A 15,389-nucleotide genomic window follows, 5' to 3' on the forward strand; every position below is an offset into this window, starting at 1 on the left:
AGACAGGGCAATTATAACACAGTGAAATATAACTGTACAGAATCGTAACAATTTACATAGTAATGGGAGTGATGAGTGGAACAGCTCACACATATAGATGTAAAACGATATAAAATGGGGAGTAGTGTATTAGAATGGAACAGCTAACACATATAGATGTATAACGATATAAAAAGGGGAGTAATGTATCAGAGTGGAACAGCTAACACATATAGATGTAATACGATATAAAATGGGGAGTAATGTATCCGAGTGTAACAGCTAACACATATAGACGTAATACGATATAAAATGGGGAGTAATGTATCAGAGTGGAACAGCTAACACATATAGACGTAATACGATATAAAATGGGGAGTAATGTATCCGAGTGTAACAGCTAACACATATAAACGTAATACGATATAAAATGGGAAGTAATGTATCAGAGTGTAACAGCTAACACATATAGACGTAATACGATATAAAATGGGGAGTAATGTATCAGAGTGGAACAGCTAACACATATACACGTAATACGATATAAAATGGGGAGTAATGTATCAGAGTGGAACAGCTAACACATATAGATGTAATATGATATAAAATGGGGAGTAATGTATCCGAGTGGAACAGCTAACACATATACACGTAATACGATATAAAATGGGGAGTAATGTATCAGAGTGGAACAGCTAACACATATAGATGTAATACGATATAAAATGGGGAGTAATGTATCCGAGTGGAACAGCTAACACATATACACGTAATACGATATAAAATGGGGAGTAATGTATAAGAATGGAACAGCTAACATGATACGATATACAGATAACAAATACACTGTATTAAGAAGATTTAATGGATCAAATCCTCAAATGTACACAATATATTTTCATACTTTAAAAGATTGGAAGCTGATCCAAAGAGGAAGATAATATACATGTTTTAACGGAGTCATAACGTACAGACATGAAAAGATTAATTTATAAACCCTGAAACCAGCAAGAAACACTAAAACCTAACGTAAAATTAACGGCAAGTTGACAAAAAGTCAGTTAACCAATGTATGTAGAGATTTTATGCTTACAGTTAGGGGGCCAGCCATTTTCAGAGACAAAAACTATCGTGCTGAACACAAATATGATATGGTATATATATGTATGTATTGAGAACAAGTCGACATTCTATATCGGGTAATATGGTAAGGCTGACATAGAGAAACTAAAGGGATTATATGATAATATCTATACGATTTACATTTATAGATATTGAGTAAAAGTATGTGTACAAGACGAAAGAGTGAATGTAAACACTATAAGTCATACAGACGGCTTTGATGTCGCCTGTAGTATATAGTGAGTGAATACCTTATACACGGACGTTTATTTACATGATATATCGTAATTCTGGTAATACATATAGTTGTAATATATAGAAATAATTTTTAAAGAACACGTATAAATAATTAGGTTAAGATGGCCTTATCGGGGGGGGGGTTTAGGGGAGACTTGTGAAGAATTCAGTAAACATGGTCCATGTGGGAGGCTCTATACGGGGTAGGGATGAGCCAGGGCTGTTATTTCAAAGTATATAATAATACTATTATTCCTGCAGCATTGTGTCTCCCCCATTAGAGGTGACTATGACTTCTATTATACAGTTACAGTGTGGTTGTTGACAACTGTATATTTTACGTGGACATCTCTCCAGTCGGATTATATTATTGTCCTCATTTGTTTCTCGCTACTGTCACAACAAGACTGATGACCATGCCACCAGCTCTAAAAACCTAACCCTGCCCGTCTCGGAGGTGAGTAAAACAAGTCATAGATAGATGTCATATTGAGGTTGTGGCACTGTTTCTGTACATACATTTATAAATCTGATTAAAACTAGTCACTAGGTGTACTGGATAAGAGAACGCCTCAACATTTAATCAGTTGTTGAAGGGAAAGGGAACATCTCAACATTCAGTCAGTTGGAACAGGGCAAGGGAACGCCTCAACACTCAGTCAGTTGGTACAGGGTAAGGGAACGCCTCAACATTCAGTCAGTTTGTACGGGGTAAGGGAACGCCTCAACATTCAGTCAGTTTGTACGGGGTAAGGGAACGCCTCAACATTCAGTCAGTTGGTACAGGGTAAGGGAACGCCTCAACATTCAGTCAGTTGGTACAGGGTAAGGGAACGCCTTAACACTCAGTCAGTTTGTACGGGGTAAGGGAACGCCTCAACACTCAGTCAGTTGGTACAGGGTAAGGGAACGCCTTAACATTCAGTCAGTTGGTACAGGGTAAGGGAACGCCTTAACATTCAGTCAGTTGGTACAGGGTAAGGGAACGCCTCAACACTCAGTCAGTTGGTACAGGGTAAGGGAACGCCTTAACATTCAGTCAGTTGGTACAGGGTAAGGGAACGCCTCAACATTCAGTCAGTTGGTACAGGGTAAGGGAACGCCTTAACACTCAGTCAGTTGGTATAGGGTAAGGGAACGCCTTAACACTCAGTCAGTTTGTACGGGGTAAGGGAACGCCTCAACATTCAGTCAGTTTGTACGGGGTAAGGGAACGCCTCAGCATTCAGTCAGTTGGTACAGCGTAAAGGAACGCCTCAGCATTCAGTCAGTTGTTCATTTATTTTCCTTTTATATTAGGGGACGGAAGTTGATTGAATTGTTTTGGTCTGGTCTTTTCCTTGAAATGCCTTCATTGGTCTTGAGGAGACTCATTCATCTTCATTTACATGGAAATACATTAGAACAGGAAATCTTTGTTAGAATGAGTTATCTTTATTCAGGTCGTACAGGGGTCATGATAACAGTCGTCCCGACATATAATTTTACGGCGAAGTCGCTGCGCCTCATTCATTAGGACTTTAAACATGTCTGTTTACTAAACCATGGCTGACGTCATTGATCTAGGTCGGTTATATATTAATGATATCGTGTTTATAAGTTTGTCATCTGACTATGAGAAGGGATCTGTTTAATGCTCTCAGGACGTTAGAAAGAATTGTGGAATGGATATATATAGTAGGAAAGGCCGGTGGGTGATTGTATATGTAGTAGGGGTGGCCGGTAGGTGTGGGTATATGTAGTAGGGAAGGCCGGTAGGTGTGGGTATATGTAATAGATATGGTCGGTAGGTGTGGGTATATGTAATAGATAAGGTCGGTGGGTGTGGGTATATGTAGTACGGATGGCCGGTGGGTGTGTGTATATGTAGTAGGGAAGGCCGGTGGGTGATGGTTTATGTAGTAGGGAAGGCCGGTGGGTGATGGTATATGTAGTAGGGAAGGCCGGTGTGTGTGGGTATATGTAGTAGGGAAGGCCGGTGGGTGATGGTATATGTAGTAGGGAAGGCCGGTGTGTGTGGGGTATATGTAGTAGGGAAGGCCGGTGGGTCATGGTATATGTAGTAGGGAAGGCCGGTGGGTGATGGTATATGTAGTAGGGAAGGTCGGTGGGTGTGGGTATATGTAGTAGGGAGAGCCGGCGGGTGTGGGTATATGTAGTAGGGATGGCCGGTGGGTGTGGGTATATGTAGTAGGGAAGGCCGGTGGGTGTGGGTATATGTAGTAGGGAAGGCCGGTGGGTGTGGGTATATGTAGTAGGGAAGGCCGGTGTGTGTGGGTATATGTAGTAGGGCAGGCCGGTGGGTGATGGTTTATGTAGTAGGGAAGGCCGGTAGGTGTGGGTATATGTAGTAGGGAAGGCCGGTAGGTGTGGGTATATGTAGTAGGGAAGGCCGGTAGGTGTGGGTATATGTAGTAGGGAAGGCCGGTGGGTGTGGGTATATGTAGTAGGGAAGGTCGGTGGGTGTGGGTATATGTAGTAGGGATGGCCGGTGGGTGTGGGTATATGTAATAGAGATGGTCGGTAGGTGTGGGTATATGTAGTAGGGAAGGTCGGTGGGTGTGGGTATATGTAGTAGGGAAGGTCGGTGGGTGTGGGTATATGTAGTAGGGATGGCCGGTGGGTGTGGGTATATGTAATAGAGATGGTCGGTAGGTGTGGGTATATGTAGTAGGGAAGGTCGGTGGGTGTGGGTATATGTAGTAGGGAAGGTCGGTGGGTGTGGGTATATGTAGTAGGGAAGGTCGGTGGGTGTGGGTATATGTAGTAGGGAAGGTCGGTGGGTGTGGGTATATGTAGCAGGGAAGGCCTGTAGGTGTGGGTATATGTAGTAGGGATGGCCGGTGGGTGTGTGTATATGTAGTAGGGATGGCCGGTGTGTGTGGGTATATGTAGTACGGATGGCCGGTGTGTGTGGGTATATGTAGTACGGATGGCCGGTGGGTGTGGGTATATGTAGTAGGGAAGGTCGGTGGGTGATGGTATATGTAGTAGGGAAGGCCGGTAGGTGTGGGTATATGTAGAAGGGAAGGCCGGTGTGTGTGGGTATATGTAGTAGGGAAGGCCGGTGGGTGATGGTATATGTAGTAGGGAAGGCCGGTGTGTGTGGGTATATGTAGTAGGGAAGGCCGGTGGGTGATGGTATATGTAGTAGGGAAGGCCGGTGGGTGATGGTATATGTAGTAGGGAAGGTCGGTGGGTGTGGGTATATGTAGTAGGGATGGCCGGTGGGTGTGGGTATATGTAGTAGGGAAGGCCGGTGGGTGTGGGTATATGTAGTAGGGAAGGCCGGTGGGTGTGGGTATATGTAGTAGGGAAGGCCGGTGGGTGTGGGTATATGTAGTAGGGCAGGCCGGTGGGTGATGGTTTATGTAGTAGGGAAGGCCGGTAGGTGTGGGTATATGTAGTAGGGAAGGCCGGTAGGTGTGGGTATATGTAGTAGGGAAGGCCGGTAGGTGTGGGTATATGTAGTAGGGAAGGCCGGTGGGTGTGGGTATATGTAGTAGGGAAGGTCGGTGGGTGTGGGTATATGTAGTAGGGATGGCCGGTGTGTGTGGGTATATGTAATAGAGATGGTCGGTAGGTGTGGGTATATGTAGTAGGGAAGGTCGGTGGGTGTGGGTATATGTAGTAGGGAAGGTCGGTGGGTGTGGGTATATGTAGTAGGGATGGCCGGTGGGTGTGGGTATATGTAATAGAGATGGTCGGTAGGTGTGGGTATATGTAGTAGGGAAGGTCGGTGGGTGTGGGTATATGTAGTAGGGAAGGTCGGTGGGTGTGGGTATATGTAGTAGGGAAGGTCGGTGGGTGTGGGTATATGTAGTAGGGAAGGTCGGTGGGTGTGGGTATATGTAGCAGGGAAGGCCTGTAGGTGTGGGTATATGTAGTAGGGATGGCCGGTGGGTGTGTGTATATGTAGTAGGGATGGCCGGTGTGTGTGGGTATATGTAGTACGGATGGCCGGTGTGTGTGGGTATATGTAGTACGGATGGCCGGTGGGTGTGGGTATATGTAGTAGGGAAGGTCGGTGGGTGATGGTATATGTAGTAGGGAAGGCCGGTAGGTGTGGGTATATGTAGAAGGGAAGGCCGGTAGGTGTGGGTATATGTAGTAGGGAAGGTCGGTGGGTGTCGGTATTTGTAGTAGGGAAGGTCGGTGGGTGATGGTTTATGTAGTAGGGAAGGTCGGTGGGTGTGGGTATATGTAGTAGGGATGGCCGGTAGGTGTGGGTATATGTAGAAGGGAAGGCCTGTAGGTGTGGGTATATGTAGTAGGGAAGGCCGGTGGGTGATGGTATATGTAGTAGGGAAGGTCGGTAGGTGTGGATATATGTAGTAGGGAAGGCCGATAGGTGTGGATATATGTAGTAGGGAAGGGCGGTGGGTGTGGGTATATGTAGTAGGGAAGGCCGATAGGTGTGGGTATATGTAGTAGGGAAGGCCGATAGGTGTGGATATATGTAGTAGGGAAGGGCGGTGGGTGTGGGTATATGTAGTAGGGAAGGCCGGTAGGTGTGGATATATGTAGTAGGGAAGGGCGGTGGGTGTGGGTATATGTAGTAGGGAAGGCCGATAGGTGTGGGTATATGTAGTAGGGAAGGCCGATAGGTGTGGATATATGTAGTAGGGAAGGCCGATAGGTGTGGGTATATGTAGAAGGGAAGGGCGGTGGGTGTGGGTATATGTAGTAGGGATGGCCGGCGGGTGTGGGTATATGTAGTAGGGAAGGCCGGTAGGTGTGGGTATATGTAGTAGGGATGGCCGGTGGGTGTGGGTATATGTAGTAGGGAAGGCCGGTAGGTGTGGATATATGTAGTAGGGAAGGCCGATAGGTGTGGGTATATGTAGTAGGGAAGGCCGGTAGGTGTGGATATATGTAGAAGGGAAGGGCGGTGGGTGTGGGTATATGTAGTAGGGAAGGCCGGTAGGTGTGGATATATGTAGTAGGGAAGGCCGATAGGTGTGGGTATATGTAGAAGGGAAGGGCGGTGGGTGTGGGTATATGTAGTAGGGATGGCCGGCGGGTGTGGGTATATGTAGTAGGGAAGGCCGGTTGGTGATGGTATATGTAGTAGGGATGGCCGGTGGGTGTGGGTATATGTAGTAGGGAAGGCCGGTAGGTGTGGGTATATGTAGTAGGGAAGGTCGGTGGGGGTGAGTATTTGTAGTAGGGAAGGCCGTGGGTGTGGGTATTTGTAGTAGGGATGGACGGTGGGTGATGGTATATGTAGTAGGGAAGGTCGGTGGGTGTGGGTATATGTAGTAGAGAAGGCCGGTTGGTGTGGGTATTTGTAGAAGGGATGGACGGTGGGTGATGGTATATGTAGTAGGGAAGGCTGGTGTGTGTGGGTATATGTAGTAGGGATGGCCGGTAGGTGTGGGTATATGTAGTAGGGAAGGTCGGTGGGTGATGGTATATGTAGTAGGGAAGGCTGGTGTGTGTGGGTATATGTAGTAGGGAAGGTCGGTGGGTGATGGTATATGTAGTAAGGAAGGCCGGTAAACTGTAAGTAATTAACTGGTAAATCGCATATCTTAGTCGTAGGGATATTGACATAGTTGAAATGAAAATATGTTGTTTCGATATAACATGGTATCATATCTACATAATAAAATACATCAAATAATGTGGGTACGTTTCTGAGCTAGCGGTTCATATCCATATACTTACTTCAAAGCAGAGCACAGTGTGACGGTGGCCACGCCCACTATTAGTCCGAACATGGAGGTACCCATGTCGGATGGAATTCTACAAAAAAAAAACAACATTTTACTTGTTATTATGATAAACCACCTCGGCTTCATTTCTGTGTTTCTATATAACACATGGGAAGTGACGATGTCACTACTATGCTTATATATCGCTAGTAAAGACCATATCCTATATTTTGCATTATTCAACGATCACTTCACTTTCCCTTGTCGTATCAAAATCCATCCAACTGACGTCATATTCATGTATATGCAAATAATATATCGCAATGTAATGATACCGACTGGTTTCCTGATAGGCTAATTCTCTCAAATTAATTACAAACGTTATCAACACATCACGTGAGAATCCTATGGGACTAAATCAAAGTAAATAGTGTATATGGCACGAAACTACATCAAAGTAAATAATGTAATATAGCACGAAACTATACCAAAGTAGATAGTGTATATGGCACGAAACTACATCAAAGTAAATAGTGTATATGGCACGAAACTACATCAAAGTAAATAATGTATATGGCACGAAACTACATCAAATTAAGAAATGTATATGGCACGAAACTACATTAAAGTAAATAATGTATATAGCAAGAAACTATACCAAAGTAGATAGTGTATATGGCACGAAACGACATCAAAGTAAATAATGTATATGGCACGAAACTACACCGAGTAAATAATGTATATGGCGCGAAACTACATCAATGTAAATAGTGTATATGGCACGAAACTACATCAAAGTAGATAGTGTATATGGCACGAAACTACATCAAAGTAAATGGAAAATACATTTTGTTTTGGTAAATTAAATACTCTTTCGTTCATTGATTTTATCTGAGTTAAGCATATTTCTTCCACAAGAGGTGGGTGTTATTCAACTCCCAAGGCATGAAATAATCATTACAACTGTTACTTTCAGTTTATACCACATGTGGAATAAACTCTAAATGTGTTTTGATTAGTTAAAACGGTGACCTTTGACTGGGACTATCTTTTTAATCACTTGGTTCAATTCTATTCGATTGGCTAACACTTGAAGGCCGCTTCACAATGTCCTGGAAATGATTGAGTATAAACAAGTTATGCCCGGTACAATTGAGTATAAACAAGTTATGTTCGGTACCATTGAGTTATAAACAAGTTATGTCCGGTACCATTGAGTATAAACAAGTTATGTCCGGTACAATTAAGTTATAAACAAGTTATGTCCGGTACCATTAAGTTATAAACAAGTTATGTCCGGTACCATTGAGTATATACAAGTTATGTCCGGTACCATTGAGTATAAACAAGTTATGTCCGGTACCATTGAGTATAAACAAGTTATGTCCGGTACCATTGAGTTATAAACAAGTTATGTCCGGTACCATTGAGTATAAACAAGTTATGTCCGGTACCATTTAGTATATAACATGTTATGTCCGGTACCATTGAGTATAAACAAGTTATCTCCGGTACCATTGAGTATAAACAAGTTATGTCCGGTATCATTGAGTTATAAACAAGTTATGTCCGGTACCATTGAGTATATAACATGTTATGTCCGGTACCATTGGGTATAAACAAGTTATGTCCGGTACCATTGAGTTATAAACAAGTTATGTCCAGTACCATTGAGTTATAAACAAGTTATGTCCGGTACCATTGAGTATATACAAGTTATGTCCGGTACCATTGAGTATAAACAAGTTATGTCTGGTACCATTGAGTATATAACATGTTATGTCAGGTAGCGTTAAGAATATAGCATGTTATGTCCGGTACCGTTAAGTAAAAAACAAGTTATATATCCTGTACCAGGTAAAATGTAACAGCTGACAAAGGGGCGTTTAAACGTGAACATTACAAGGCGTTTTTTATTTTTGGAATCTGAGACCATAAAGATATGATGCCCTGATATCTATTATTCATCTGTCCTATTTCTGACAGTTTTCAAACGTCAAATGCCAAAAACTGGGTTACTTATCACAAAACATTATTTCGGTAGTTATTGATCCTAAAGGTGTCTTAATATTTAATTGATTTATGCCATACTTCCTGTTACTGATCTTAATGTGTCTTAATATTAAATTGATTTATGCCATACTCCATGTTACTCACTCTTAATGTGTCTTAATATTAAATTGATTTATGCCATACTCCCTGTTACTCACTCTGAATGTGTCTTAATATTAAATTGATTTATGCCATACTCCATGTTACTCACTCTTAATGTGTCTTAATATTAAATTGATTTATGCCATACTCCATGTTACCGATCTTAATGTGTCTTAATATCAAATTATATGATAATATCGTATGTATGGGTAAACTAAAAACTATACCTTTGTAGTTTCATAGTGCCGTATATACAGGGTCGACAGGGTGATATTATACAAATATATCATGGGTGTCTGTGCGATAGTCCAGAATATTTGACACGAGGTACCTGTAATCAACTGATGTTCTATAGAACAATAGAACAGCGGTCGATTACCGGTAACGAGGGTCAAATATTCTGGACTATTGCACAGACACCTATGATGTATTTGTTTTACATGTATTACATAATCAGAAAAACACAGTAAGAATCACTGACATCTCGACTTTCCTGTAGGCTTATAAGTCACGTTGACTATCGTCGTCGGCGGTATTGACATCTGAGTGACTTAGAAGCTTGAAAGGGTAGGACGAAATTCCGAAACGTCACAAGTGTTCAATAGTTCGCACGTGACCAAATTCCAAAGCATCACAGCTTTTCAATAATTCGCACGTGACCGTGCAATAGTCATTTTAACCGTGCAATAGTTCAAAAATAATCAAACGCTTTATGTAATAATACAATAAAGATGTTAGTGGGTCGACAGACCTATGTAATTAATTGAGTGACAAATCCATGTCAATGACGGTGATGATTTCATTGATGATATTGCACAACACTCATCATAGCTGTCGACCTAATAGTTGATATTATGTAGCTCTTATGACTACACCTGACACATCATAAATCTACATAGAACATTCGTCATACGTAGGTATACACCAATATAGAGGGAATGTAAATAATCATACATAGATATGTACTTATATAGTTAATCACAGATATGTACCGATATCTTAAATAATCATACATAGATATGTACTAATACTTTTTATTATATACCTATCGGCTTTGCGTTTCATCGTTCCTATTGTCCAAGGTTTTAACAATGGAATGTAGGGGCGGAAATACTTTTAAGATGGCAACCAATTTCAATATGAATATCAATCCATTACATTAAGGGCAGACATTACGCGACAAGGGGCTCAATATTCCCCATGACTCCTAACTCTCATGAAGCTAACTCAGTGGTCATCGAACTTTTGTCGAACAAATCAGCAAAGAGACACCAATGGTTTGTCTGACTCACCGACATACCAGTTCATGACGCATGCCTAGTTCTGTCAGAAAGGTTAGAACCTCTGAACAGTTTAACGTTACAACTTCACAATGTCTCGTCTGAAGTTTATCGCCGACCGACGTGTTTTATTATAGCTTGGATCATAAACGTATACGGTAGAGGGATAAGTGTTATTATATAATGGTCTATGTTATTATATAGTGGTCTACGTTATCATATAGTGGTCTATGTTATTATATAGTGGTCTATGTTATTATATAGTGGTCTACGTTATTATATAGTGGTCCACGTTATTATATAGTGGTCTATGTTATTATATAGTGGTCTATGTTATTATATAGTGGTCAACGTTATTATATAGTGGTCTATGTTATTATATAGTGGTCTATGTTATTATATAGTGGTCTATGTTATTATATAGTGATCTATGTTATTATATACTGGTCTACGTTATTATATACTGGTCTACGTTATTATATACTGGTCTATGTTATTATATAGTGGTCTAGTGGTCTACGTTATTATATAGTGGTCTATGTTATTATAACAGGTCTACGTTATTATATACTGGTCTACGTTATTATATAGTGGTCTATGTTATTATATAGCGGTCTGTGTTATTATATAGTGGTCTATGTTATTATATAGTGGTCTGTGTTATTATATAGTGGTCTACGTTATTATATACTGGTCTACGTTATTATATAATGGTCTATGTTATTATATAGTGGTCTATGTTATTATATAGTAGTCTATGTTATTATATAGCGGTCTGTGTTATTATATAGTGGTCTACGTTATTATATAATGGTCTATGTTATTATATAGTGGTCCACGTTATTATATAGTGGTCTACGTTATTATATAGTGGTCTATGTTATTATATAGTGGTCTGTGTTATTATATAGTAGTCTATGTTATTATAGAGTGGTCTATGTTATTATATAGTGGTCTATGTTATTATATACTGGTCTATGTTATTATATAGTGGTCTATGTTATTATATACTGGTCTACGTTATTATATAGTGGTCTACGTTATTATATAGTGGTCTAGGTTATCATATAGTGGTCTGTGTTATTATATAGTGGTCTACGTTATTATATAGTGGTCTATTCGTCTACGTTATTATATAGTGGTCTATGTTATTATATAGTGGTCTATGTTATTATATAGTGGTCATAAATAATTAGATATATACATAGGTAAGGGGTGCTAATGTTTTTAAATTAGTTGATTAATAAATAAATTTGTGTGTTTTTTCAATGTCCTAATCTTAAAAAGACTCCATCTTTGCTTTTAGGTGTCAACGACTTTTCAGCAAGTACATTAATGGATATGGGCATATGCATATAAGTCGGCATGAAAAAGCGATGATACGGTGAGGTGTAAGCTTTAGGCATTGTCTAAGCCATTACAATAAATCAACTATATATAAAACCATCAGTATGCATCACCACGAATGATCATCAAGCCCAAAGAAAGGCGATCACAATAGCAGATTTAATTGTGAATATTAATGATGTAATGTGATGGGTGTATGACATGTATTGGTGTTATAGATACGATCAGGCGGGGTTCAATGAGTATGACATTAATATAATGGGGGCGATTAACTACATGATGGGTACAATACGTTATCACTCTTAAATCGAGTATAAAGTTCTGATCACACACCGGTAAGGTCTGTATAGTTTCTGTGTTATCAGTATAAAGTACTGATCACACACCAGTAAGGTCTGTATAGTTTGTGTGTTATCAGTATAAAGTACTGATCACACACCGGTAAGGTCTGTATAGTTTCTGTGTTATCATCACACACCAGTAAGGTCTGTATAGTTTCTGTGTTATCAGTATAAAGTACTGATCACACACCGGTAAGGTCTGTATAGTTTCTGTCTTATCATCACACACCAGTAAGGTCTGTATAGTTTATGTTATCAGTATAAAGTACTGATCACACACCGGTAAGGTCTGTATAGTTTCTGTGTTATCATCACACATCAGTAAGGTCTGTATAGTTTCTGTGTTATCAGTATAAAGTTCTGATCACACACCGGTAAGGTCTGTATAGTTTCTGTCTTATCATCACACACCGGTAAGGTCTGTATAGTTTCTGTGTTATCATCACACACCGGTAAGGTCTGTATAGTTTCTGTGTTATCAGTATAAAGTACTGATCACACACCAGTAAGGTCTGTATAGTTTCTGTGTTATCATCACACACCGGTAAGGTCTGTATAGTTTCTGTGTTATCAGTATAAAGTACTGATCACACACCGGTAAGGTCTGTATAGTTTATGTTATCAGTATAAAGTACTGATCACACGCCGGTAAGGTCTGTATAGTTTCTGTGTTATCATCACACACCGGTAAGGTCTGTATAGTTTCTGTGTTATCATCACACACCAGTAAGGTCTGTATTGTTTATGAGTGATCAGTATAAAGTACTGATCACACACCGGTAAGGTCTGTATAGTTTCTGTGTTATCAGTATAAAGTACTGATCACACACCAGTAAGGTCTGTATAGTTTATGTTATCAGTATAAAGTACTGATCACACGCCGGTAAGGTCTGTATAGTTTCTGTGTTATCATCACACACCAGTAAGGCCTGTATAGTTTATGTTATCAGTATAAAGTTATGATCAGACACCGGTAAGGTCTGTATAGTTTCTGTGTTATCATCACACACCGGTAAGGTCTGTATAGTTTCTGTGTTATCAGTATAAAGTACTAATCACACACCGGTAAGGTCTGTATAGTTTCTGTGTTATCAGTATAAAGTACTGATCACACACCGGTAAGGTCTGTATAGTTTATGTTATCAGTATAAAGTACTGATCACACACCAGTAAGGTCTGTATAGTTTATGTGTTATCATCACACACCAGTAAGGTCTGTATAGTTACTGTGTTATCAGTATAAAGTTCTGATCACACACCAGTAAGGTCTGTATAGTTTCTGTGTTATCATCACACACCGGTAAGGTCTGTATAGCTTCTGTGTTATCAGTATAAAGTTCTGATCACACACCAGTAAGGTCTGTATAGTTTCTGTGTTATCAGTATAAAGTTCTGATCACACACCAGTAAGGTCTGTATAGTTTCTGTGTTATCAGTATAAAGTTCTGATCACACACCAGTAAGGTCTGTATAGTTTCTGTGTTATCAGTATAAAGTACTGATCACACACCAGTAAGGTCTGTATAGTTTCTGTGTTATCATCACACACCGGTAAGGTCTGTATAGTTTATGTGTTATCATCACACACCAGTAAGGTCTGTATAGTTTCTGTGTTATCATCACACACCAGTAAGGTCTGTATAGTTTCTGTGTTATCAGTATAAAGTTCTGATCACACACCAGTAAGGTCTGTATAGTTTCTGTGTTATCATCACACACCAGTGAGGTCTGTATAGTTTCTGTGTTATCAGTATAAAGTTCTGATCACACACCAGTAAGGTCTGTATAGTTTCTGTGTTATCATCACACACCGGTAAGGTCTGTATTGTTTATGAGTGATCAGTATTATGGGTGATCGCATTACATTTACAAATGGCACCTGTATGATTATTAAGCATGTTCTGCTTCACTTTAACTAATAAATATGAAACATTAAGTTTAATATCCACTACCATATTGTGTCAGCCTATATCTGCTATCGGTATAACTGTCGTCCTATATAATATAATATGGTCTATCGTTATAACTGTCGTCCTATATAATATATAGTATTGTCCCAGACTGTCAGATCAACGTCATGTCTCTATTTCTATTTATATATCAGAAAATACAGATCAGGTGCAGTCTGTAGCATCAGTAAGTTCGATGTTTCCTTGTATTTCAGATATCTAATTATATAATTTAATTCCTTAAAGTATGAACGTGTATTCAAGCAAAACCATACTAATTGGTATTCCAAAATAGAAACTCAGTCACGATAATATGTAAAATATTCCTTGGTGGTTTCCGGGTTTCTGTGTCGCTGGTCCACTATTCGGAAGGTATCCCCACACAACTTGACATTAATAAACATTTATGTCTGACCTATATAAAATAAAAAAAACTCACCTTGACCAAAGTTAATAAGGACCAGTACAGCTATGTGTGGACTTCGGTATAAAACATTGAAACATTGAGACCTGGTATAAACAATGATGAAGCCATCATTCGCAATCAATATAACTGGTTCGGTGAATGGTTGTCGGGTTAACATACGATTTATACATTAACATATTTGTAAATCAACACATATTTAACCAACCTTTTCTTTACGAAGTCTTTAGAAAGTCACTAAACGCGTCTTGACTTGGTGGATGTATCGATAAGGATCCAAACGAAATTCACAAAAGCATTTTCTTCTTCTGTGTTGTATGTGTATCCTTATCTCTGCTATCTGCCGTTACAATCTGTGTAAGATATATATATAAGTCTTTTGCCACAGTTTTACACGCATGGCTACACATAGGATGACTGATGACTACGGTCACGGTCTACGTCACACCAGCACGTTCTACCGGTCCCAAATTTGAATCAGCCCTCCTGATTGGTTGCTTTCTAATATCCGGTCATGCTCATCTGTAGCCTGGTGTTTACCTGTACCAGGTAAACATCGCTCCAGAGTGACCGTCGTCACAGTTTTCAGGGTCAGCGAATAGAAGTATGTAGCACCTGGGGGGGAATCAGGAGAAAGTTAGATTAGATAGACCTGTCAAAGTATTGGACAACGTCATGCATGTGCTATTAACAGGTGTAAATTTTCGACTGAAAATTTCCAGCATCGTTCCTATTTCCAAGAAATAAATGCACCTAACGTCACTAAGTAGCTGACTTTACTAGGGGCAAATGTGCAATAGGTCGGGAAATGTGTAGACATGCAGCGACACAAAAACAAATATCAAACAGCTTATCTATATACTTGGCGTTTCTTTCCGGTGTTGGTTTCTGTTCACATC

At 40.0% G+C, this 15,389-nt stretch overlaps 1 protein-coding gene across 2 annotated transcripts in view; it reads right to left on the reverse strand.

The window, feature by feature from the left end:
* LOC117328672 (pregnancy zone protein-like) overlaps positions 1-14,833 on the reverse strand; it is a 57,570-nt gene extending 42,737 nt beyond the window's left edge. For both annotated transcript variants that reach the window (XM_033886119.1, XM_033886117.1), the window contains exons 1-2: positions 14,699-14,833; positions 7,009-7,086 (exon numbers count right to left, since the gene is read on the reverse strand). In XM_033886119.1, coding sequence (XP_033742010.1) covers positions 7,009-7,073 — 65 coding nt within the window. In that variant the 5' untranslated portion in view covers positions 7,074-7,086; positions 14,699-14,833. The remainder of the gene's footprint in view (positions 1-7,008; positions 7,087-14,698) is intronic.
* Between the last annotated feature and the right edge of the window lie 556 nt (positions 14,834-15,389).

Source organism: Pecten maximus, chromosome 6 (genome assembly GCF_902652985.1).
Source record: "Pecten maximus chromosome 6, xPecMax1.1, whole genome shotgun sequence".
In the NCBI taxonomy this organism is placed as follows: Eukaryota; Metazoa; Mollusca; class Bivalvia; order Pectinida; family Pectinidae; genus Pecten; species Pecten maximus.